General features: G+C 40.5%; 1 protein-coding gene across 1 annotated transcript in view; it reads left to right on the top strand.

The window, feature by feature from the left end:
- LOC103078504 (intersectin-1-like) overlaps positions 1 to 24814 on the top strand; it is a 94576-nt gene that overhangs the window by 5607 nt on the left and 64155 nt on the right. The window contains 7 exon segments of the mRNA XM_082931002.1: positions 1597 to 1611; positions 9500 to 9747; positions 12236 to 12395; positions 15802 to 16007; positions 16785 to 16867; positions 20810 to 20976; positions 24316 to 24361. Of these exon segments, the coding sequence (XP_082787128.1) occupies positions 1597 to 1611; positions 9500 to 9747; positions 12236 to 12395; positions 15802 to 16007; positions 16785 to 16867; positions 20810 to 20976; positions 24316 to 24361 (925 nt within the window).

The following is a 24814-nucleotide window of genomic DNA, read 5'->3' as shown; positions in this document are numbered from 1 at the left end:
AAAAAAAAAAAAAAAAAAACGTATCCCAGCATCACTTTAAAATAGGATTGTTAAAGAAAATGGGTTCTTAACATAGCCTTGCATAATTTTAAATGTGTAAAGCTCTGGTAATTTTAGAGTTTAGATTACTACTTAGATATTAAAAGTAGTCTTTCAGAAATAGTTTTAAATGCAAAATGCTTGATCATCATTTTCATAGTTGCCACTGATAATTTTTGTATCTTGGGTCAAAGCATCTTTTTATCCCTTTGTGTAAACTTTGAATTGTGTGAAGAGTAATGAATTAAATACAGTTAACCTGCTTTCCTACTCTATAAATGAACAGATGAAAGAGTTTAGAACTTTGCTTGTTACAGCTTGTTTAATTATAATAATAATAATCTTATGATTGTAACTAAAACTGTAGTAACCAGTTTAAGAAAGAATAAAGCAATGTGGTTGACCTAAATTATTTCCTAAAAGAAAATAGTAGTTCCTCAATCCAGTTATTAACGTAAGTCTTAGAAGTGGTTAAGCTGTGCATTACTGTTGGCTTTTTTTTTTCTTTTTATTATGGAAATGGTTCAGAATTTTTTTTAAGAACTATGAAAGTTAAGAATTGAGACAAACACACTTCCCATAGTAGGACCCATGTCTTTGAAGTATAAAAGGGTGTCCTGCAGTCACTGTAACTACTCATGCATTCATCTTCCATTTATGCATCGTATCTGTACTTCGAGTATGTGATCTTTCATGGGCCAAAATATATAGAAAGAACAGTGTGTTTGGTCCTCAAAGAACTCAATCCCCTCTCCCCTTATTTTCTGATAGCTTTTTCTCTAGTTCTTACGAGCTGGAAATAAGGGAGTTGTGCCCAATACTCCAGAATTTTTCAAAGTCAACATCTCCCTAACAATAACGAAACCCTCTTCCAGTAATCTCTCTGCCTTCATTCAGCACAGAGTTTTGAATGCCTGGGCACCAGCCTCACTCATTCTTTACAGAAAGAACTGCTGGTTTCTCTCAAGTGTGGACGCACCACGCTGCACGTGAATGGTGACCCAGGCCGAGTTTTTCGCAGCCTCTTCCCCATCTTCTTTTTCCTAATGGCCTGAGGCTGCTTTATTCCTCCTGCCTAGTCTTTGAAATATCGTGTGCCTTTTAAAGCAGATTAATTGGAAATTATCTAAATACCATGCAATAGCAGGAATCTAAACATTATGAAGGTACAATGCCATAGCAGAGAAGACCTCATTACAAAGTTGATTTTTATACTGCTTAAAAAAACAAACAAAAAAAAAGCCTAACATATTTGAAACTGGATTTTGTTGCAACACAAGGTGCAGAAAAGTAATGTTCTCTTCCTGAGATAAGGAAGTGTTACCAAATATTACGATAAGGAAATGTTACAGATGGTCTTTATTTTAATGAGTATATATTTTTGCTATTTTTTTTGAAACATAGTCTTGTTACAGTGGTACTGAGTCCTTTTCCTCAGACTGACTAGTTAAGCACCAGCCCCACTAGAAGAATAGAATGTAGATATACCATGAGAATGAAACATTTCATTAAACATGTATTTTGCCTTGCTTTCAAACCTTTGCTTTCCTGGTGGAGGTTAAAGGGGAATGGGTGAGTGCCTTGTGACTGTCAGGAAGTCTGCATCTTACTAAATGTTTTGTTCTCTTAAATCAGTTTAATTCTGTGTAAGTACACATATCTTTGGGTGTTGTCGTGGCAGTAAAAAGATGTTTTGAGTTTGTGTAGTAGATTGTGCTTAAAATAGAAAATGAAGAAAAAGGTGTAAAAGTTTGTGTTACCAGGTTTCTGTTTGCTAGATTCCATGTAAGGACTAAATTGAAGTTTCTGTATTGGCAAATTATTAGGTCAAGTCTCTGTCTCAGATCATGGACAAAAAAAGTTCCAAGTAGGTTAAACTTAAAAGTTAAAATTCTTTTTTAAAAGGCTTTTTTTTTTCTTTTCTTTTTAAGGAGAATATTGGAATCGTTTTCTAAGAAATGCCTTTCTGAGTTAAAACTAGAAGCCATCAATGACAAAAATGGACAGATTTGACAATATTAAAAAATTAAATCCAGGGGCCTCCCTGGTGGCGCAGTGGTTGAGAGTCCGCCTGCCGATGCAGGGGATACGGGTTCGTGCCCCGGTCCGGGAGGATCCCACATGCCGCAGAGCAGCTGGGCCCGGGAGCCATGGGCGCTGAGCTTGCGCGTCCGGCAACGGGAAAGGCCACGACAGTGAGAGGCCCACATATCGCAAAAAAAAAAAAAAAAAAAAAAAAAAAAAAAATTAAATCCAGTAGATTGCAAAATACATAGGAGACAAAGGGTCACTATCCATATTACATAAAGACTCTGAAAAGTTAATATGAAAGAAACCCACAGCTTTAAAAAGTTGGCTGACGATATAAAGAGACATATACAGATGAAGAAAAGTAAATTATTTTTAAAAACTACAAAAAGGGGCTTCCCTGGTGGCACAGTGGTTGAGAGTCCACCTGCCAATGCAGGGGACACGGGTTCATGCCCCAGTCCGGGAAGATCCCACATGCCGCAGAGCGGCTGGGCCCGTGAGCCATGGCCGCTGAGCCTACGCGTCCGGAGCCTGTGCTCCATAACGGGAGAGGCCACAGCAGTGAGAGGCCCGCGTAACGCAAAAAACAAACAAACAAACAAACAAAAAAAACAAAAAGATGCTTCTTTCTTTGGTGATCAGGAAAATAAAAAATTTTAAAATGAGATAACATTTTTCATCTCTCTGGTGAGCAAGTTTAAGAGTTTGATGATATTAAGCTTTGTCAAGAGTGTAGGAAAGTGGATAAAATATACATCGTCAGCATGGTTGTACGAATTGGCTAAGCCATTTGGAGGGCAATTTGGCAATACCTATTCAGATTTAAAATTCTCATTCCCCTTGACCTAGGAATTCTGTTACTCTCCCTTCTCTAGGCTGTTTTTAGCAAGTGCACAAATAAATGTGTCCATGGATGTTCACTGCAGCATTGTTGGTAAAAGCAAACAAGGAACAGCCCAGTATCCATCAGTAAGGGAATAGTTTAAATAAATTGTGATACAGCTAAACAATAAATATAATGAAGGTGTTTTTAAAAATTACACTGATCTACATATACAAATAAACTCTAGTAAAAAAGCAGAGACAATATGTATAGCATAATTGCATTTGGTTAAATAAAAAGCTGTGTGTGTGTATGAATGTTTTTACGTATATAGTTTACAGTCTCGCGGTATAGACACCAAACTGTTCACAGTGGTTACCACTGGGCAGTTAGAGAGGTGTCTTTCATGTTTAATTCTATGTACTTCTATATTCATGTTTACAAATGTATTAACATTTGTAATTTTTAATGAAACACTAAAGATAAATCCAACTTCGACAACTATTAACAGAGAATGTCTCCCCAAGCCTGGAATGGTGTTTATTTTATCTCAGACATCCCACATATGTTAACGAAGGGGCTGTGCTGTGAGGCATACTGTATTCTCTTGCAGAGGGGACAGCGATGGTGTCTTCATTTTGTACCACAAAATGCAGCAAGACACCTCAAATGGCGTTCTACTGTATTATGTTTGTGAGGCTAACGGTCGGTACCCAACAAGTGGAAATGGACATGTAATCATAGCAGTTTTTTTATTTCATGAAGTTTGCAGTTGAGAAACACGATCATGAAAAATACGCAATAGAACATTCCTAGCAATCTCTCTTGGTTGAATAATCAGGAGTGCACTTACTTTTGTGGGCACAGTAATCATCGGCTTCTCAGATTTCTCAAACTTCTTTGAAAAGTAGCTAACTATACCTGTTAGATTTTAGAAGTCTAGCAACGTTTTCTGTTTTAATGTAGGCAGTCTTGGAGGGGGCTTTACAAAACTGTTGTTAAAAAAACTTGATTATCAGAGCAGTTTTCTCCAAAAATATTTTTTCATGATTAACAAAAATTAAAGCGGTATTTTATATATTGTCCTGTTCTAAATGTTGTTGATAATACAAAAAAATATAAGATAATTCTCCCATTCATATGTTTTAAATCTCTTTAGAAAAATAGGGAGAAACACATGAAAAGGCCATTGTGTGATGAAGTTCCCAATGAATGCTCACTAACTGCTAGGAATGTAAAAGAGGAAAGAAATCAGAGTGAACTGAGGTGCTCAGGGAAGACTTCTGAATGGAAACATCTTAATTGAGTTTGACCTGGACAACTAAGGCTTAGATACTTTGAAAATCTATGGCCTGTCTTCTGATCTGGAGGTCCCAATACCTGGAGGGTGAATAAGTCCAATTTGACATCCACAGTGTATTGGAATAGCATAAGAGATTAGGGACTTCCCTGGCAGTCCAGAGGTTAAGACTCCACACTTCCAATGCAGGGGGCGCAGATTCGATCCCTGGTCGGGGAACTAAGATCCCACATGCCACGCAGCCAGAAAAAAAAAAGAAATTGGAACACCTCTGCTCACTGCCATTTTGTTGAAGTTTATCTTAAGAAAACAGGCTGATGATCTACTCAGCTGGTTTTAAATGGTGCAGGGCTGAGTGCATCAATCCTGCTCAGGGACCTTAAAAAAAAACACAAAAAAACCCCACAACCAATCCAGGGCTCACCCCCAGAGACTGTGGGAACTTTTCATCCATATTTAAGATTCAAAATCTTGTCCAGGTGGTTCTATCAGGGGGTCAGTTTAGGGAACCACTGATCTAACCTAATCTCTTTTCTGTCAGGACTACTCCCAAGTCATTCTGGAAAATATCCTCTTCTTAGAGATATCCAAAAAAGGATACTTCTTTAGGGGCTGTCAGTCATCAGCCAGTCAATTCATTCAGAAAGTTGTTTATCTTCTAATTTAGTGTTTCTTTTGTAACAATTTAAACTCATTCTTTTTTCCTTTTCTTGATGGAGAATTGTTTTGGGGTTTTTTGTTTTGTTTTGTTTTGTTTCAATGTAGTCAGTACCTTTTATTTCCTGCCTTTCTTAGATTTCTATAATCTTAACATCTGAGCCATTGCTGTATTGAGGGATCAGCACATACCTGATTCCAGGGGTGGACCAAATCCAGCCCGTGCCTGTTTTGTAATAAAGTTTTACTGGAACACATTCAGGCGTGTTCATTTACATATTGCTTACAGCTGCTTTTGTACTACAGCTGCAGAGTTCAGTCACTGCGAAAGTTAAGGAAAATTTTGCCAACCTCTAGATTAGCGCTTTAGAAAACAGTTTTAATATCCTCATCCAGGAGTTTAGGGGGAAACCTTTTACTTCCAAACTAGCAAATGTACGAAACATGTGCTTCTCCCCACATTCTACAGCACATCCCAGGCAGCTGCACCGGTGGGTCTAAGTCGGTACACAGTTTAAACCTGTTTGCTGTCCATGCCCTTTGTCCTGCTTGTGAGGGGAGAGGGAATTTCTGTTACCTTTCTTTGTGACAAGGTCAGAGGCTTTAAAAATCTTAGTGTCACCATGAAGATGGCAGTCATGAAGCATATGAACATTGAGAAAAGAAATATGATATTATTGGGTTTCAGCCACGTGTACTTGAATCTGATACGCTGTGTGCATTTGACTGTTGCATCAGTGCCCTACAGTATGCAGTGCATAATTATTAACAGTTCGTAGACTAGATCTGTAACATATTCCCAGACATTTAAGCAACATTTGGGGTTTGTGCTTCCCACTTTGATGTTTCACTAGAGTGACCCCAAATGCTTTGAGGTGTTGCTGTGGGGCTGATTAAATGAAATTGTATTAAGACCAATATTGTTGGGCTTCCCTGGTGGTGCAGTGGTAAAGAATCCACCTGCCAATGCAGGGGACACGGGTTCGAGCCCTGACCCGGGAAGATCCCACATGCTGCGGAGCAACTAAACCCGTGCGCCACAACTACTGAGCCTGCGCTCTAGAGCCTGCGAGCCACAACTACCCGAGCCTGCATGCCACGACTACTGAAGCCTGCGGCGCCTAGAGCCCGTGTTCCGCAACAAGAGAAGCCACCGCAATGAGAAGCCCGTGCACCGCAATGAAGAGTAGCCCCCGCTCGCCGCAACTAGAGAAAGCCCACGCACAGCAACGAAGACCCAACGCAGCCAAAAATAAATATAAATCAATTAATTAATTTTTTAGAAAGACCAGTATTGTTAATATCAAAATCCCCCTGACTTACAGCCACCGATAGATGAATCTACCCTATGCGTGTATAAGTCCACATTATAGCCAGCCACATTACAAAGAAGTTTGTGTGCTTGACTTTGCTTATTCTATCCTAATTTTATGTCCCATTTTTCCACAAGGGGATTGGCATTTTGAGTAAAGCTTTTCAAATCCAGGAAGGAATATTTCTCATTTTCATATGAGACCCCTTATGCTTTTTCTAAGTGGTTAATTTAATGTTAGGAGGGAATTTTTATTATAACCTCTGAACCTTAAAATTAAAATTTAATTACTCATTAAAATTAATGGATTCATATAAGAATGGATCAAACTAATTGAGATTATTGTTTGTTTAAGTTGACTGATGGATTTCCTTGGTTAAAAGTGAAATACTGGTTTCACTGTTGCCCTCAAGGATGGCAGAAACTCTTATTTGCAGGGATAAGGAGCTGATGTGGCACCCTCTCCCCTTCCTGAGTATACACAAGCACCTTTCAGTGGTGAAGCCTGCTTTCTGTCATATCAGGGGACAAGGCTGGGTGTGATTAACTAGGGTGTGAGCTAGACCTGCCCATAGGGTGGAACATTTCCTCAGGGCTTCAGATCCAATTCCAGATGCCAACCAAAAGTCTGGTTAACCAGGTAAGACCCATGTCTCAAGGGAATGACAGTGGGTCACAGGACATAATTCAATAAAGCAGCTGGCATGCAAGGAGGTCCAACTAGCTTAGACCAGTAGGAGTTTGATAGGTTGTGATCAGGGATCACATTCCAGCCCCTACAGGAAGATAGGAAGGCCAACCCCGAGGGCCTAAGGTGCTAGACAGGTTTCTAGAGCAGGGAACTCCCCATAGAGAACCAGAAATCTCTGGTTACCTAAAGTAAACAGGGTCAAATAGAGGCCAGGCTCTTAGAACAGGGCAAAAGAGAACTGCAGTAGAGTCAGACCTGGACAACAGGAGAGATGGCTTTAGAAAATCTGTCATTAAGCACGTCTCATATGCCAGGCAGTGTTCTAGATACTTATCATTCTTTACAACAACTATTATAAAACAGGTACTGGTATTATCCTTCATTCTACAGATGAAGAAACCAAGGCACCAAGAGATTACACTTTGCCCAAAGTCAACCAGCTAATAATGTAGAGGTGGTGTTAAAACTGAGGCAGTCTAATTGCAGAGCCCTACTCTTAATCATGACACTTAACGGTCTTTTTTTTTTTTTTTAATTTATTTATTTAATTTGGGCTGTGTTGGGTCTTCGTTATGGTGCGCAGGCTTCTGATGGTGGTGGCTTCTCTTGTTGCAGAGCACGGGCTGTAGGTGCGCAAGCTCAGTAGTTGTGGCTCATGGGCTCTAGAGCACAGGCTCAGTAGTTGTGGCGCAGGGGCTTAGTTGCTCCGCGACATGTGGGATCTTCCCAGACCAGAGCTCGAACTCGTGTCCCCTGCATTGGCAGGCGGATCCTTAACCACTGCGCCACCAGGGAAGCCCCACTTTGCAGTCTTGAGGCGGAGCGATTGTGTCTGGCTCCAGGTCCTCACTCACTGCTGCCAGACCTTACCTCTGGTCCTGGGACGTGTGGAGGGGGCAGGAACTGGGCTGTTTAACCCGCTGAGAAGCTGGGGAGGCCCCGGCTCAGCCTGACCTAGAAACAGCTGTGTTTCCAGGGCAAAACAGCAATAAAGTTAAAGTGCGTCATAATATCAGCAATAAATATAAACAAGAGAGAAAAGGCATCTAGCCATTTGAGTTCAGCAGAAAATAAGATCCAAGTGGGAAAAGAATGTCACCTTAAATCCTCATCTGGAGAAACAATTCGGGCTGCCCAGAAAAAGGAAAGAAAGAAGAAAACAATGCCGGGCGGCTGAATGAGAAGTGGCCCACGTGCTCACATTGATACAAGTGTTAGCACCGGAAGTAAAGCCAAAAATAGAACCTTTGGAAGCAGCGCTTGTCTCGGGGAACTCCTTTTTGGAGAATTCTCAGCTTTAAAAACTGCTTTTACCCATGACAATAGGGTTCCTAAGGTAGAGCAGCAAGGAAGCTCTCCTACGGACTGAATATTTTATAAATAACATGCAGAATTAAGTAGGAAGTCCTGTATTCTACTTTCTCCACCCCTACCCCAGGCTTTCTTTTTTTTAATTCAAATAAGCTAATAAACATTATACCATATTACTCTACACTGAATACAAACAGATGTTTGGTCCCATAGTTATTTGCTTTAGGGTTGTTTTGGTTTTTTTTTAACTGAATATTTGAATGGGTTAGAAAACTGGTATTTTTGCCACTTTTTCCAAAATCATTGTTAAGACCCTACATACTCATTTCTGTGATTTCGAAAAAAGCAACATTAAAAGGTCTAATGTTTTACTCCTTAGGCAGTATATTATGCAATCAAAATAGGATAAGGTCTCTGACAGAACCTTATTTGACTTACTGTAATGAAAATAATTTCCTACTAGTGAATGTAATTGTCCTCATATTGATCTCCTGTTGCTCATAAAATAGTGAGGGTAACTTCTAAAGATAAGTAGAATCATTCTGGTGATTTTGACTAATCCTTTTGGTCAGAATTAAAATAAAATGCAAGCATTAAAAACACAGGTGTAATAAATCTCTGAAATTTTTTAACAGCAGAATTCTATATTCTCATGTGCAGGTTTGTGAATATTAAAGTGAAATTTATACAAAAGAAAACTCTAGGACTTTAGTAAAATTAATTGTTGCTGTAAATAATCATTCCCTTAATTTTCTCGTCATGTATCTGTGGAGCTTTTAAATGGCTAAACACAGCAGCCAGTTTTACTTGCTGTAGAAACCATCTAAGGCTCTGTTTTTTATCTTCTTGTCCCTATGCTGAATGAGTACTGCTTAGTTTAGAGATTTTTTTTTAGAGTGCTAAATTCATATTGATTGCACCCTTTGCTTTCAATTTCAAATAATAAACCTAAGTCAAATTATTTTTAATAATTACATGACTTCCTGAGTGATGAAGTCTGTCAATCACTTTCTGATTCAAAGTAGCTCTAAAAATTTAAACTGTAGGCTTTATTAGGATTCCTTATTGGTCTTAACTGCTATTATTAGGGGAGAAAGAAGAAGCTAAGCAGGCACAAAAGACTAAGAGCTTGAATTATAGCACCTCCTGTTTCTTCAGAGTTAAAGTTTAGAGACCATTTTTCCAGACTCTTAGACTAAGAATAAAGTGAAGAAATGTCTGTGCCGTGTGTTAGTCTGACCGGGTCAGAGGCGGGGGCTTTGTTCTGGTAGAGTGTTTGGTGTCTTTAGGGGTTGATTTAGTTCCACTGAATTAAACTTTATGACTTTCCTGCAGGTGGATGAAAGCCAAACTGGAGAACCCGGTTGGCTTGGAGGAGAATTAAAAGGAAAGACAGGATGGTTCCCTGCAAACTACGCAGAGAAAATCCCAGAAAACGAGGTTCCTGCCCCAGTCAAACCAGTGACTGATGCTGCCTCCACCCCTGCACCCAAACTGGCTGTACGTGAGACCCCTGCTCCTTCTGCGGTGACCCCTGCAGAGCCCTCCGCGACCCCCAACAACTGGGCCGACTTCAGCTCCACGTATGTGTAGGATGCTACTTCTGATGATTTTTAAAATCCCAGCCTAGTGATCTTTTAAGTGTTGTTATAGTCTTGGCTTGTACCTCTGAGTAATTTTCATGACCACTTTCTCTGGTCTTCCGGCAAATTGTGGATTGCATTTTCTGACCTGGATTTAATTATATCATTGCTCAACAGTGATTTGCCCTGGGATAAAGTTAAGCCTATGACCCTTGTTTTGTTCAATAATTTGTCTGTATCTTACATTCTTGTGGAAGAAATGGAGAACTACAGTTTCGTAATAATGTGCTTGACACCCATGACTGCAAATATTTAGAGTCATTTCCTGCACGGAAATAGCACATTTTTTTTTTCCTGGACAGAAACAGAAATTGAATTTAGTCACGTGGTTTGGAATAAGATAGAAAGCTGTTTCCTGTGAAGCTTTTCTCTTTCATCAGTCCTGTACAAACGTACACCAGAGCAAAGAGATGTGTACTCTTGGCCACTGTTCGTGCTATGCCTTTGGTCATCAGGAAATGGCATGAAAAACAGTGTGTAAGCAGAGGTTTGAAAGCAGAGATGAAGCCGCTGTCCACGCTTCTAGTTATAGGACTGGTCTAGGTGTGCAGTAAAAATATTTTATACTGGCATTCAAGTAAAAGGGACGTAAGAAGTGTTTAAAATTTGTTTTCAAGTCTGATCATCTTTCAGAAGAAACAAATTGAAGGCAAGGAGTCAGGGCGTAATGTTGGAGAAAGACCAGGTGGAGGAAATAGAGGAAAGAGAGGTGAGTGATGACCAAAGGCAGGAGGAAGTGGAGGGAAGGATGTAAGGAATAGCAAGTTTTTCATACTTACATTTTCACATAAATGGTTGAAAGTGCTAAAGAAGGTCCTCCCTATCTAATCTCTGCTAAAAAGTAGTCTTTAATTAGATGATTGAAAACAAGTTGAAATTCTCCTCTCTTGATTTTTTTTTCTTAATTGAAGTATAGTTGATTCATAATATTGTGTTAGTTTCAGGTGTACAGCAAAATGATTCAGTTATATATTAGTAAGTCCCCTCATAGGAACCTTCAAGTTGCGAACTTTCAAAGACGTGAACGTGCATTCGCATGTCCAATCACCTAAGTCAGTTCACGCGTCTGGCGTACATTGTCACGTGGTTGTGTTTTTGTGTACTTTACTATACTGTACTGTATAGAGTACAGTAGTACAGTATCTTTATTTCAACCCCAGGATGTTGGGAAGCAAGCGTAAAAGCAGCAGTAATGTCGCTGGTACTGTACTCTACGTTTCAAGGTATTATATTGTAAGATTAAAAATGTTTTCTTTATTTTTGTGTTTGTTTTTTATGTATTATTTGTGTGAAAAGTATTATAAACCTATTACAGTACAGTACTATATAGCCGATTATGTTAGTTGGGTACCTAGGCTAACTTTGTTGGACTTATGAACAGATTGGACTTTCGAATGCGCTCTTGGAACAGAACTCGTTCCTATGTAGGGGACTTACTGTATATATTTTTTCATATTCTTTTCCATTATAGGTTATTACATGACATTATAGTTCCCTGTGCTATACAGTAAATCCTTGTTGCCTGTCTATTTTGTGTATAGTAGTTTGTATTCCCTGTCTTGATTTTGATTGAAAAGTTCTGACTTTTGAAACTAAAGCTTACACTAAAATTTTAAGAAGACAAGTGCTGTGTTTTCCAGGATTTTGTTTTGCTGTGGATCCAGTCAGTGTTACTCTCTTGCTCGATAAATGTGTGGTCTGTAGCTCTCCTGCTATAATTCCAGGCTTCTTATTTTCCAAACCCTGAATCAGGATCTGCCATCTATCAAAGGAAATATTCTAATTTTCAGATTTGTTCATGTCTTATAAAGATTTTTAAAAAGTCAATTGAATTTAAATCTGTACTGGCACAGATGTGTTTATTTAAAATTATAAAATCGCAAAATTAAAACCATCCCCGATATCAGGACAACAGGTTGCTGTAAGGATACCACTGGTAGTTACCATGGTATCCAAGCACGTGGCCTGGTGCTTGCTGTGTGATGATGGGACAGAGAGATGGTATTACTAAGCACCAGCCGCTGGGCTGGCACGTTTTCATATGTGGTGCAAAACTTCTTTTTTGCTTATTTAGGATTGTTGTTACAAATGAAGATAATGATCACGTGAGGATGTTTCTCTGGTGCTTTCTCGTGGCAAAGTATTTCTCTTTGTGGTATTTCATGTGACCCTCACAACTAACCAGAGTGGCACAATATTGTTCCCATTTTATCAACGAGGAAATCAGGATTCAGAGAAACGACTAGAATTTGCCTGAGACCCATTGCTAGTGTGTGACGGTCAGACCCAAACCCAAGTCCAGTGCTCTTTCCCCCCTCCTTGTTCTTAAACAAGCCCCAGGCACATCCTGGGTGTATGTTTATGGCGGGAGAAACGCCGGTGCATCGGGAAGTCCTTGCCACTCACGGTGGCATGCTTTGCCTTCCAGGTGGCCCACCAGCACGAACGAGAAACCGGAAACCGACAACTGGGATGCGTGGGCAGCCCAGCCCTCCCTCACCGTTCCGAGCGCCGGGCAGTTGAGACAGAGATCAGCCTTCACCCCAGCCACAGCCACGGGCTCCTCTCCGTCTCCTGTTTTAGGCCAGGTAACAGAATCGATGGGAGCAGGGAGGACCTCAAGTGCCTGTGTGGGGCGGACAGATTCAACCAGTGCTTGTTGTCAATGTCATTTAGGAGTAAAGCCTCATTATATGCATCTGGGTCGGCTGGCGGGGCGGGATCCAGTTCACATTTTCCCAGTAGAGGGAATAGTGACAGTTCAGAGGATGGAGTTCAGACATTTGAACTCCATCTTGAACAGTGGGTAAGGGCTTATTAGGAAACCGGAGAGGGCTGGCATGTCAGACAGAAAATACTGTGAGGGTATCACAGCATTTTTAATCAGCTATACTCCAGTATAAAATAAAAAGATAAAAAGAAAATAATGTGAGGAGAGGCTTTAGGTAGGAGGTCAGAGAGTGTTTCAGGAAAGTCGTGGGTCAATCCATTTGGTTAGACCATTGAATATTTATCCAAAAAGATAGACCGATTACAGATTAATGGGAAGCTCTTAAATGGCTTGCTAAGAAAGTAATTTCTGAAAGGATAATAAATAAAGGAATTTATTCCTTTATTTATTTATTTAATAAATAAAGGAATGAAATTTCTATAAATAGTTAAACCAAACAGCGAAATTGCCCATCTGGCAGGCATTTGGGGGTCAGGGACAGTTTCTGCTCGGGGAACAACCAGAGTGAACACAGGCTCCGGGCAGATTCACATGGAGGGTGGTGTGTGCAGGAAGATTCGAGTCGGGGACACGGGGGCACTGACAACGGTTGAAGAGGGTGGAGCCCCAATGCCTGTGGGAGCAAAAAGGAAAGGAAAGGTCTGGGACTGAGAGAAAGATTTGACTTTACAGGGGAACAAGGAAGGCAGAAAGAGAAATTGATTTTTAGCAAGAAGAAGTTGGGTTTTAGACGTGTTAATTTTAAGGTGAGAGGGGGACAGCCAGGTCATCCTGTCTGGCAGCAATTGGGACATAGATCAGATCTCAGGAAATGAGTGAGCTCTTCAAAGGAGAGAGAGTGCACGAAGATGGAAATTGCACAGAGCATGTGTCTTCTCTGACCTGGAAGTAGGGCAGCTCCTGGGAGGAGCTGTTCCTTTTCTTTGCATCTGTCCCAGCTCAGCAGGTGGCACAAGTGTCATGCTCAGCCGTGGTGACTCTGGTGGAGGAGGGCTCAGGACCAGGAAAATGAGGCGAAGTTGAAGGCTGTTTCCAGAAAGTGGGGGTGGTGGTGCTCACATTATTAAAGGCGGTGGTCCAGGCAAAGAGGCAAGTAGAACATATCTGTGAATCTAAGTGGGAGCAGCATTAAAAGCACAGAAAAGAAGACAGGCTTCTTTTTCTTCTGGGAGAGGAAGGGTGAAGAGAGGTTGGAGAAAGAGGGAAAGGAGTTCAGGTTGTGCTCTGGGCAGCTTTTTCAGGAGGGGCCCCCAAGGGCCTGCGGAGCACGCATAAAAGGAATTGAGTAAAGAAGGATGAGGCCTGACGTGGCTGAATTTAACCTGAATGTGTAACTGGTCATCACACATTATCTTGGCTTTCTCCAGCAATACTGCACAGTTTGGGACTAGAAATAATAATAGTAACATAAGCCACCCCTGTTAAGATTATTACCCTCATAGCTGCTCTAAAGATAGATCCTGTTACACTTTCTTAACCACCTTTTGAAGAAAGTGTCTCTGTTTTAGAGATGTGGAAACTGAGGCCTGGAGAGATTAAACAGTTGTCCAAGGTCACACAGTTAGTAAGTGACAGACTGGGGATTCAAACCCAGAGTCCGTGTTCTGCCTGATTCCATGCTGCTTATTCAGGAGTCTCCACTTGGAAAGATGGACAGGGCAGGTGCAGCAAAGATTTCTCGGGGTGAGAGGTTATGAAATACTGGAGCCCAGGTGAAATGGCAGAGACTAAACGGAAGTGATGGAGAGGACTGGGCAACACAGAAGCGCTGAGATCCACGGCTCCGGTGTGAGGCGCCCTGCAAGCGCGAGGTGGGGACACGGCGGGCAGAGACTCTGTGGTCCTGGGGGGCGTTTGGAATCCAGAGACCCCTCCTCAGTTCTGAAGACTGGGTGGAGTGTGCAGTCGAGATGGAAGGAAATAGGGATGTCATAGGTCTAAGAAGGCGAGAACCCATGGAGACCAACATGGAAGCCGAAACTCTTCGACCTCTCATAAATTCTCCACTTGTCAGACATAATCACAGTTAAATGTCATTATGAAAATATCTTCAACGGGCAAGTCCAAGTTGGTTCTGAATGAACTGTCATTGGGCATTATCCCTTGTTCTTGTCCATTTACGTATATAATCGAAAGTTGACGTTGTTGTATTTTTTAGTATTGTTTTAAGATGCTGTAACTGTTTTATGTTACAGTCTTAAAAAAGATAATATATGCCTCACCCCGCCTTTCCAGCCTCATCTCCTGCTCCAGCCCCCCATGAGACTGGGCCACATGCACCCCCAGATTGTGCTTCTCCTCTTGGACACTGTGCGGGACAGCATCGTGCGGCCGTGCCCTCCGCCTGGAGTGCCCTTCCTCCGAAGCCCTAGCTACCAAAATCCTTCTCATCCTTCAAGGCCCAGCTCAAACGCTGCCTCCTCTGTGAAACTCCCCGTGTTGCCCTCAGGCAGCATTAATCCCTCTTTTTTCTCTGTTCCCGCAGTGAATAGTTGGAACCTCTTCTTAGCGTATTTCATTCTGCCCGGTGGCAGGCATAGTTGTTTGTACCTCTTTCTTCCTCATTAATTATGAGTTCCTTGGTAATAATATCATACTGCCCATTTTTATAGTGCTTTCTGGTTAATAAAGTGTTTTAACCTAAATTATTTTGGGGAGGCAGAGGTGGCATTTTATTCATCTTTGTATATGGTTTGCATATAGATGTATTTATAGTAAATGAGGATTACAGTGGATTTATGCTTGCCGAACCCCTGTTCCTCTAAAAAGGAACTGAAACACACCCAATCCAATGCAAGGTGTATTTCTCTGTGTCCGCCTAAACTAAGATATCAGTTAATTACCTTTTGAGATTTCATAAGGTTTCTGCTCTGGTATTAATCCCCCACTAAACATCCAAATCCGATTGGAAATTGGCAGGAATGGGAGTGCCCTGGGCAACTTGAGACTTAAAATAGAACCCAAACAGAAAAGGCACACAGCCAGGTGCAACAGAATAAACACGACCTCCTGGCTTGTTTAAATCGAGAATTCTAGATGGCCTGACCACGGCTTTGTGAATAGGCTAGCAGATTTTCACCTCCACTTTTGGAAATAAACAGTTACTGAGAACAGTGGCACCAGTGCTGTGCTGAGGCAGGGTCCTCTGTGGCTGAGCATGTGCCTGCGTGTGCCCGTCGCAGGGGAGGAGCCGGTGTTCACGTCACCTGAATGGATAACAAATCACAGAGTGATGAGAGGTCCTTTATGTTCTTCCACACAAGGGCGAAAAGGTGGAGGGACTACAAGCACAAGCCCTGTATCCTTGGAGAGCCAAAAAAGACAACCATTTAAATTTTAACAAAAATGATGTCATCACAGTCCTGGAGCAGCAAGACATGTGGTGGTTTGGAGAAGTTCAAGGCCAGAAGGGGTGGTTCCCCAAGTCCTACGTGAAACTCATTTCAGGGCCCATAAGGAAATCTACGAGGTATGTTTGTATTTATCTGCTTCTATTGGATGAAAACCATGTCAGGCATGAAATTATTGTTTGCACTAGTTAAGATTCATAGATAGGAGTTGCAGGATTGTTTTGTCTTTAAACTGGATCTTTTAACTGCAAAAATTAGGGTACATGGCAACAGGAGAGAGCCTCTTACAGATAAATGGTCATTTTTTTCCTTGCTCATAGGAACCTGTATATCCTGTTTTTCATTGACTTATGCATGAGGGAATTCTACTCTGAGACCTGGAACATTCTTGTGGATTTGTTGGAGATTATGCCCCTCTTCATGCTTAGTATCCAGTACTGTTCCAGACGTACAGTACTACTTAGAGGCCCAAAGCATTTAGGAAAATTTATGGAAGAATGAATTATCTTTTTCATTAGGAAACTTATAGCATGCAACCTTAACATAAAGGTTGTTGTTTAATTGTTCTAACCATGTAGATGGTCAAAACAAATTATGAGCTTCGAGAAGAGATGAAGAGCAAAAATACTGAATGAGCATCTGTCAGTCATGCTTTGAAATAGACCAACACATTAGCTGTGTATCCAGCAAAGCAAAGTGCTGACAAACAAGGATGTGAGCTTAGAATCAGGCCTCTGTGGCCCCTTGTGATGTGTTTTGACTTAGCTGAGTGCATCTATTTCAGCTGTAGATTATCAATGCTTTAAATGTTAAACAGTTTTTAAAAAGAAAAATCAGTGTCACTTGTACTGTTTTCTTTGAGGGTGAAAATTAAAGTACTCTCCCCCCTCTTCCAGCATGGATTCTGGTTCTTCAGAAAGTCCTGCTAGTCTAAAGAGAGTAGCTTCCCCAGCAGCCAAGCCGGCCGTGTCAGGAGAAGGTGAGAACCTGACTCAGATCATGTTCTTTAGAAGGTGGAGGGTATCGTGTAATACAGTGAATGTTGGAAACGAAGTTGGATTTCATGTTTAAATAGTTTACATTAATTTACGTTCATTATATTAAACTCTAAGGTAAAATGAGGTTTAACTCTTTACAAAGTCATAGTACTTTATGGAGACTTTCAAAATACTATCAGATATATTGATCATAAAAACTGAATTTTCTAATTATGTTTGATTATGAGCCCTTTGACTCTTGAAAGAGGCCCATCACAGTCACTAAGGACCAAGTTCTCTGAGCATCTCTGCAGCTAATTTGTGGTAGTTGCTATTTTTCTGACTTTATACAGGTAAGTATTTTGGTTTAAAGCCATAACTATACAGTTCAGTAAAACTGTCACAGTAACGTCAGTGCCATTTGTACCCCAAATGAAACAGAAGTTTCATTTCTGTGTTCCATGTAAATAACCACACCAGATTATTTAGGCCTAAAAATTATATTTTGAGTGTTTATTACACAAATAATTAATTGCTTTATTTTCTCTTCGTGACATAATCTTTTCGATTATATATGCCAATATATGGTATAGGTTTAAAAATGAACAAAACCTACATAATTCAGGCTCTCATGGTAAAAATCTCATGTCTTTTCTTCATTTGGTCCAGCCATTATCAGAGTACTAAGTGAAGAATGAGCGCTACCCAAGTTAAAAAGGCTTTTTCCATGTTGAAGTATGAACCGTGTTTGTAGCTAACAGATGTCTACGCAACTGTATAGTAGTTTTTCATAGGTTCCTTGAATAAATTCCACTAGGGTGGAATCTTTCGTTCAGTTTGTTTGCCATTATGAGACTTACATTCCTTAGAAACTTTGCCTTATGAAAAATAGAATTATTAAAGCAATTGTTTCAATGGAGACAGCAAGGGTTAAAATTTAATGGTATTTCAGATAGTAACAAAGTTACTTTTTCAAGAGGAATTTCAGAAGTAAAAATTTTTTTTAGTTTATAGGTATAACTGTAAAACTTCATCATCACTGAACAAATCCAGTATTTTATTGTATCCAGTTTTTGCCATTACCGCCAAAACAATCATTAAGATAGTTCTCTTCATACATTCTTGTCATCTTAATGACTTTTTTATCCACTGTTAGAAGAACAGGCAAGAAGGTCTTTTAAACACAGCACATGTAGTCAGTGTTATGTCAGGCAAATTATGTGTGCCTCCCATCCCCCCAAATTCAGTGTGTTATATCCATTCAGTCTCACTGGAGCACCAGCGTTTGTATCCTGGCTCTCTCAACTAGTGACCATTTACTTTTAGTCATGCCTTAACTCCCTCATCTGTAAAATGGGCATAATAATCACCACTTGAGGTAGGAAATTATCACAAGGCTTATGAGATAATAGGGTAAGCTTTTGGAATAAAGATCAGTAAATGTCTGCTACTCTTATTTCCTTTTTGCTTCATTTCCTAGATTTATCGATAGTCACTTAAAGCAGTGAGCTTTCTCATCCAAAGGCTGGGTTTTTTGTTTTTGTTTTTAGCATCTTTATTGGAGTATAATTGCTTTACAGTGGTGTGTTAGTTTCCAACAGCTGGGTTGATGAATGTTGATTTGTTTTGAAACATTGTACAGAGGCCTCTACACTTGAGGCCTCAATAAGTAGGTTACAGATGAACCACACACATGCTTAAAGTTGGGCAACAGAAGAGAGTTAAATTCTAACCTCGGTTGACATTTATTACATCCATTTTGAAATGATTTAGGTATTAGAAATTTGAGGAGAGATCGCTGGCTTTCTGGAGGGGTGTGGGAGGGCACTGACATCTGAAATTCTGAGAAAAGGTACTTAAATATATTAATGGACCACTTATCAGTACTGTATCAAATGTAATCAGATTTCACGTAAACCAGAAACCAGATTAAATAGATGTTCAATTTGGTTAGCTCGTAAAATATGGGCTTGGGAATTGCCAGTGCCCTGTGTTACATGTCTGGGGAAGAGGGTCTTTGTGGTGAGGAGGCCCCGCATAGCGGTCCTCATGTCTCCCCGTTTTCATTGAATCCAGAAGGTCCTCGCAGATGCCTGCATGCACACAGGGCAAGTAAAGCCACAGTCTTTCCCGTCTCCTTGGTATCTTCTGCTGCAGTGTGAAGTTCAGCTAGAGTTCACGCTTCTGAAGTTTCTTAAGCATTTCGAAAGTGACTTCAAACTTTGGATCCATTTTAAGAAAGTGACTTTTAAGTGCAGGAATCACTGGGAAAAGGATTGATTGCCAAGGATCCAATCTGAAATGGCCAAACATGAGCTAAGGAACAAGTAACGGAACAAAATGAAAAGGGAAGGGTCAGAATATTGAGAAATCCGAAAAAGGAATATATTAATGAAAAAACAATGTCCTTATTCAAGCTGCCAAACTTTGATTTCCTTATGTGGGAAATCATTTTTCCAGTTTTAACTGTGGAGGTGTGTGTCACCAGTGCTGGAGGGCTAAAGACAGAGAGGCTTCTGTCCTGCCTTGTACATTTGGATGACCTTGTATCTCGGGGTCTGCTGGCCTCAGCCTACAGGTCAGCACAGGGAGGCTGAAGCAGCCCCTTGGATAGCTGCCCACATTATCATAAGCATTAGGAAGGGTTTGTGTTTTTTGGTGTTTGTTTTCGCTTTCATTAGTGCCTCCTGCAGAGGCTCTTATAATCAGACAGCGGAGTCCTCCATACTAAATTAATTGACATTAAGCTCTGCATTTAAGGACTATCGTATGAAATTTTAGCAAGAAACACTCCATCCATCATCCATCATAAAACGAACTTTTCCGGTAAATGATGTTTTTCTGTTTTGTTTTGTTTTGTCGTTTTGGGGGGGGAGTTTTTTGCTTTTTGCTATTTAAAAAATACACCAAGGCCTAGGATAAAATGGACAAAAAGGGGAAATAAGAAATGTATGTTCATCTTTCCTGAAATCTTTTATTCTCTACCTAGTCTAGTGTCTAGAATTTTGTGTCAAGTGATCTTTCTGAGAGTGTGACTTGGTTTCTAAGCCTTAGTAAAGTCAGCTGTTTATAATTCAAAAGAAAAACTTCCTCTGGAATGCACACCCTTCACATTCAAGACAGCAAAGAACATTAATTCTTGTCCTTTATGACTAAATTACATGAATAATCAAATGTAAGAAACTGTGATTTGTCTTTTCCACTTGTTCAGAAAGGTGTGATTATTTTCTGGGATTGGGTAGACACTACTTTTATCAGCAGTCCACTCTACCTGTTTATACTTGAATGACAAGTAGGTGCCCGTTTTTAACTAAAGAATATATATTTTAAATTTTGTGTTCTAACAGCTTCCTGCCATCTGTGTATGTGGCACAATAGGACTTAAATTTTCACCGAGGCACTTGAATAATGAAAAACGTGTCTTATTTAATTTACATAAAGGATATATACCATGTCTAAAAGGTTTCTAAAATGGTGACTTGGTACCTTCAAAAGTGAATTACAGATATTTGATTAGCTCACCAAGGAGCGTGGCATGTCAGTGCATCTAACCCAGTGCTCAGCATGACCTAGGTACTCAGTAAATGTTAGCTAAAAGCGAGCGTGAAAACCATTTTCATGTAAAAAGAAACCATGGCGTTAAATTGGAGATCACTCTCAGTACTGGTGTTGGTGGACATGCAGTTGGGTCTTTTTTGTTGTTCCTGGTCCTGGGTCTTCACAGGAATTGTCTCCCCGGCTGCAGTTATTGAATTTTTATGTGCAGTCGGGGAATTTGGAGCCCAGGGGGTTCTGCAACTCTGCATTTTATCAGTGACTAGCCTTTCTCTTGAATGGACCTTATCCTAATAATTTCCTTATTCATAAACTTGCTTTTGCAAAGTTGTCTGGGATTTCTGTAAACAATCAAGCTCTCTCCGTATCTCAATATTTCTCCCCACCAGAATTTATTGCCATGTACACTTACGAGAGTTCTGAGCAAGGCGATTTAACCTTTCAGCAAGGGGATGTGATTTTGGTTACCAAGAAAGATGGTGACTGGTGGACAGGAACAGTGGGCGACAAGTCCGGAGTCTTCCCTTCTAACTATGTGAGGCTTAAAGATTCAGAGGTAAACCCACATTAACTGTTTCCTCTCCCTTTCTGTGCAGCGATTCTCTTTTCAGGGAGTCATGATGTTTGCCGGTGGAACATCATTGTTGGGTTTTGCTAAGTTCTGGAACGTGACAGCAAATACAGTGTGACCTGTAATTGTTTGAAATTGTCTGTTGGTGCCGCAGGGTCAGCCTTGGCTTCCCAGAAGCAGAAGAACCCCCCGGGGCTCAGTGGAGACTGCTCATAATGAGGCTGGTCTGCGTCAGCTGGGATAATACTCAGGATTCATCTCTATTCCTGAATGTAACTGACTTAGGATTCGGAGTAAATATTCTAGATTGAGTCTTCAGGGTCACTGATTTGAGAAACTTCAAGAAAGATACACAGCAATATCTTGCCCATGTAAACAAAAGTATTTTGGTGATACTGGCCCCAGAATATTGGGCAGTAGAGAGTTTTTAGAATTTGTATTTTTGCCTACACAGTAGGAAGACACAAGATCTAAGAAATTGGTACACTTTGGCTAGAACTTAGTATCTCCGTTGATCAGAGACTGAATTTATTTATTTGTTTGTTTGTTTGTTTGTTTTTTGAGGTATGCGGGCCTCTCACTGTTGTGGCCTCTCCCGCCGCGGAGCACAGGCTCCGGATGCGCAGGCTTAGCGGCCATGGCTCACGGGCCCAGCCGCTCCACAGCATGTGGGATCCTCCCGGACCAGGACACAAACCCGTGTCCCCTGCATCGGCAGGTGGACTCTCAACCACTGCGCCACCAGGGAAGCCCCCTAGACTGAATTTGTTTTAAATGCTGTTATCCTTACAAATTGGAAGTGGCTCCCCATTGTTGTTAATGGGGCCCTAAAAATTCACTTGCATGAAGTGGCCTTGAGATAGCACAAGATTAAGGAAATGGTGGTGTGGGCCTACTAGAGTATGGGAGCCCATCTCGTAGTGGCCAATTTCAAGTTAGTGGGAATTCCAGGTTATAGATGTAGTCATTTAACAGACCCATGGCTGCCTGGGGAGCGAAGCTGGGCCTGGTGATAAGCTATGGGAGTTCTTCCATGTCAGCCTTCTCACCTTCCCTGCAGTTCCTAGGAATAGTTTTGTTTGCTGGGTTTTTGTTTTGTTTTGTTTTGTTTTTTGTTTTTTAAGGAATATCATTGTTGTTTTGGGAGTTTTGGGTTTGTTTTCCCTTGCTTTGGTCTTGAGAGCAGCTGGCTGAAATTCCCCTGGAGGGATTTGCATAAGTGTTTTACCCTTGGAGAATTTGGCAGAAGCTGGAAAGAAAGCACTTCTTTTCTGTAGGACAGTCGTCGTATTGTCCTCTGCAGACCTGGAGAGGGAAAATTCAGCTCTTCATCAGGCCAGCCAGTTATATCCAATAAGAACCATGGAGATATTTCAGGGGAGTAGAGGGAAAACATTAAAAACTAAACTGGATTTCTGCTCCCATGCACAAAACCTCTTAAAATGGCTTTACCTTTGGGATCAGTTAAACACAAAAGCCATTACTTGTATTAGATTTTCATAAATTAGAGTTTTCTACCAAAAACCATCCAAAGTCAGTAAGTTTCAAAAAAATGCACTGTGACATTTTCTAAAGGTAAGTTGAGTTGTAAAGTGCTTTCTTAACCGCAGCCTTAACTGTCAGCCACAGAAGAACTAACAGTGCTAAAGATTTTAGACATTTAGCAACATTGTTTCATAATAATGAAAAAATAAAAAAAGGCAGCTCTTTCATCCTACTTGGACATAGACTTCAATATTATGAGGCCATATCCCGCCAAACTTAAAAACCAGACCCAGCTTCAGATACCAAAATTGAGCCGTGGACAAGGGGGAGGTTGTCCTAAACCTGCTTCCCTTCTCTACACGAGCAGGGCTGGGGCACGTAGCCTGTATCAACTTTTCTGCTGCATTCTTAAGAAGCGCCAGGATGGAACCTGGCCATCTGACTGCGTCTCAGCTTAAGTGCTGGCTGTGGTGTTAAAAGGGAGCACATTGAAGCTGCTTGAATTCTATCACTGGGTTGCTAATTGCTTTGTTCTTTTTATGGAATAGAGAGAGTATATTTAAGCCTGTACTGGGAAAGTAACTGTTCATTTGGAATCTTGTATCATTAGTGTTCCTTCATTTTGATATGCAGCCTATAAAAATTGCAAGGAAGATGGGTATTGTATAACTTGGTTAATACAGAAAGCATAATCAGAGTAAACATTTTAATTCAAACTTTCCCTGCTAAATGGTTATTGAATTTCAGTATAAATATAGGTAGGGACAATGATAAGTTGTGTTCCTGGTAGATAATTACATATTTTTATTCTTAAAGTTACTCTCATTTAGTTAATTAAGCCTTTTGTTTTATTCTGTTTTAATTGGAATACTTAATTTATTGGAAGATAGGGACACAAGAGTGAAAATTAATCTGGAATAAAGCACTTTGCAAGGACAGATTATGGCCTGGCCCCTGTCCCAACTGAGTCTCTGCTGGCTTGGCTTGCTCAGCTGGTTTAAAATTCCATGAGTATCTATGAAGGAATTCAACCCCAGAGCACTTTTGAAACACTTAGTAGTTGGGGAAAAAAATGGTCTGCTTCTATGGGCTGTGTGTCCAGCATTACAAGAGAAATTTCAGTGTTTAAACAGTGCTAAGGTTTGGGTGGAAAGGATATACAGGAGAGTGGCTGCCTCTTTGGTTAATGGGATGGGGGAAGGGGTGTTTGAATTGCCACTGTACTGTTTTCCTTCTTTAAAAAAAAAGAAAGCCCTAAAGCAAATGTACCAAAATATTAATATTTCCATGTATTGTTAATATTAATTTAATTAAAATATTAACAATATTAATATTTTCACGTATTTAGTCTCTAGTATATGGAGACTATAACAGACATCCGTTGCACTCATGGATGTCTATTATAGTCTCTGTACATTTTTTATGTGTGAAGTGTTTAATAATTAACCATGTGGACATCAAGCATGAGCTTAGTGTTTAGGCTGTAGACTAACAGTCTTCCTGGTGGGGCAGCCCCTGTTTCACCTGACCCAGGTTCAGGGAGTGCCCACGTTACACACAGTCAATACCTGAGCCCTCTGGGGTCCTACAATGCCACTTACTTTGCTAATTTTTCTCTTAAGAAGAGAGTAAAAGCTACAGGCTTTTAAAGTACTTATTTCGCCCCATGTTTTCCTTGATACAGATCATAATGTCAGGAGATACAGTGCTACTATGTTTCCCCAGAATGAAAAGGGGAATTTAGGGGCTCAAGCGGGTTTGTGTCATCATTAATCGTTTTTTAAGTTGCTTGACCAAAACTCTTCAGTATGCAAATGAGACCTTCTGCTCTGTTTTAAGGGCTCTGGAACTGCTGGGAAAACAGGGAGTTTAGGAAAAAAACCTGGTAAGTGACAAACCCTGATGCTTATTTTTCAATATTTAAATGTAATTGATAGTTGCTCCCAATCTTTGTTTATTGGGGCCAGAAGCCTTAAAAAAGAAAAGAAAAGACAAAAGAATCTGTCCAAAGAGTGGTTGGAGCAGATCCTTTCCTTGGAATCCATTAATAATGTATTTATAGATGGTTATGAAATATGGCTGTTGCCTCACACATGGAGAGTAGGGACATTACCAGACAATGTTCTCTTGGGATGTGAAGAAATAATTCAGGCAAGATGGTGGGAAGTTATAATGCATGAACCTGTAGGATTTGGGGTCAGCAGCTGCTTAGTCCTCCTCTCGTTAGGTTCAGGAAGCCCTTGTTTGTTTCCTGGAAGCATATTTAGTCCCAGGACATAAATAACGGAGGAGATGAGAGAGCAACAACGTATTATCAGAGTGCAGGTCCTATTAATTT

The sequence above is a fragment of the Lipotes vexillifer genome, unplaced genomic scaffold, assembly GCF_000442215.2.
Source record: "Lipotes vexillifer unplaced genomic scaffold, Lipotes_vexillifer_v1.1 scaffold1549, whole genome shotgun sequence".
Classification (NCBI taxonomy): Eukaryota; Metazoa; Chordata; class Mammalia; order Artiodactyla; family Lipotidae; genus Lipotes; species Lipotes vexillifer.
Note: the sequence above shows the minus strand (reverse complement) of the source record. Positions and strands in the feature narration are given on the sequence as shown.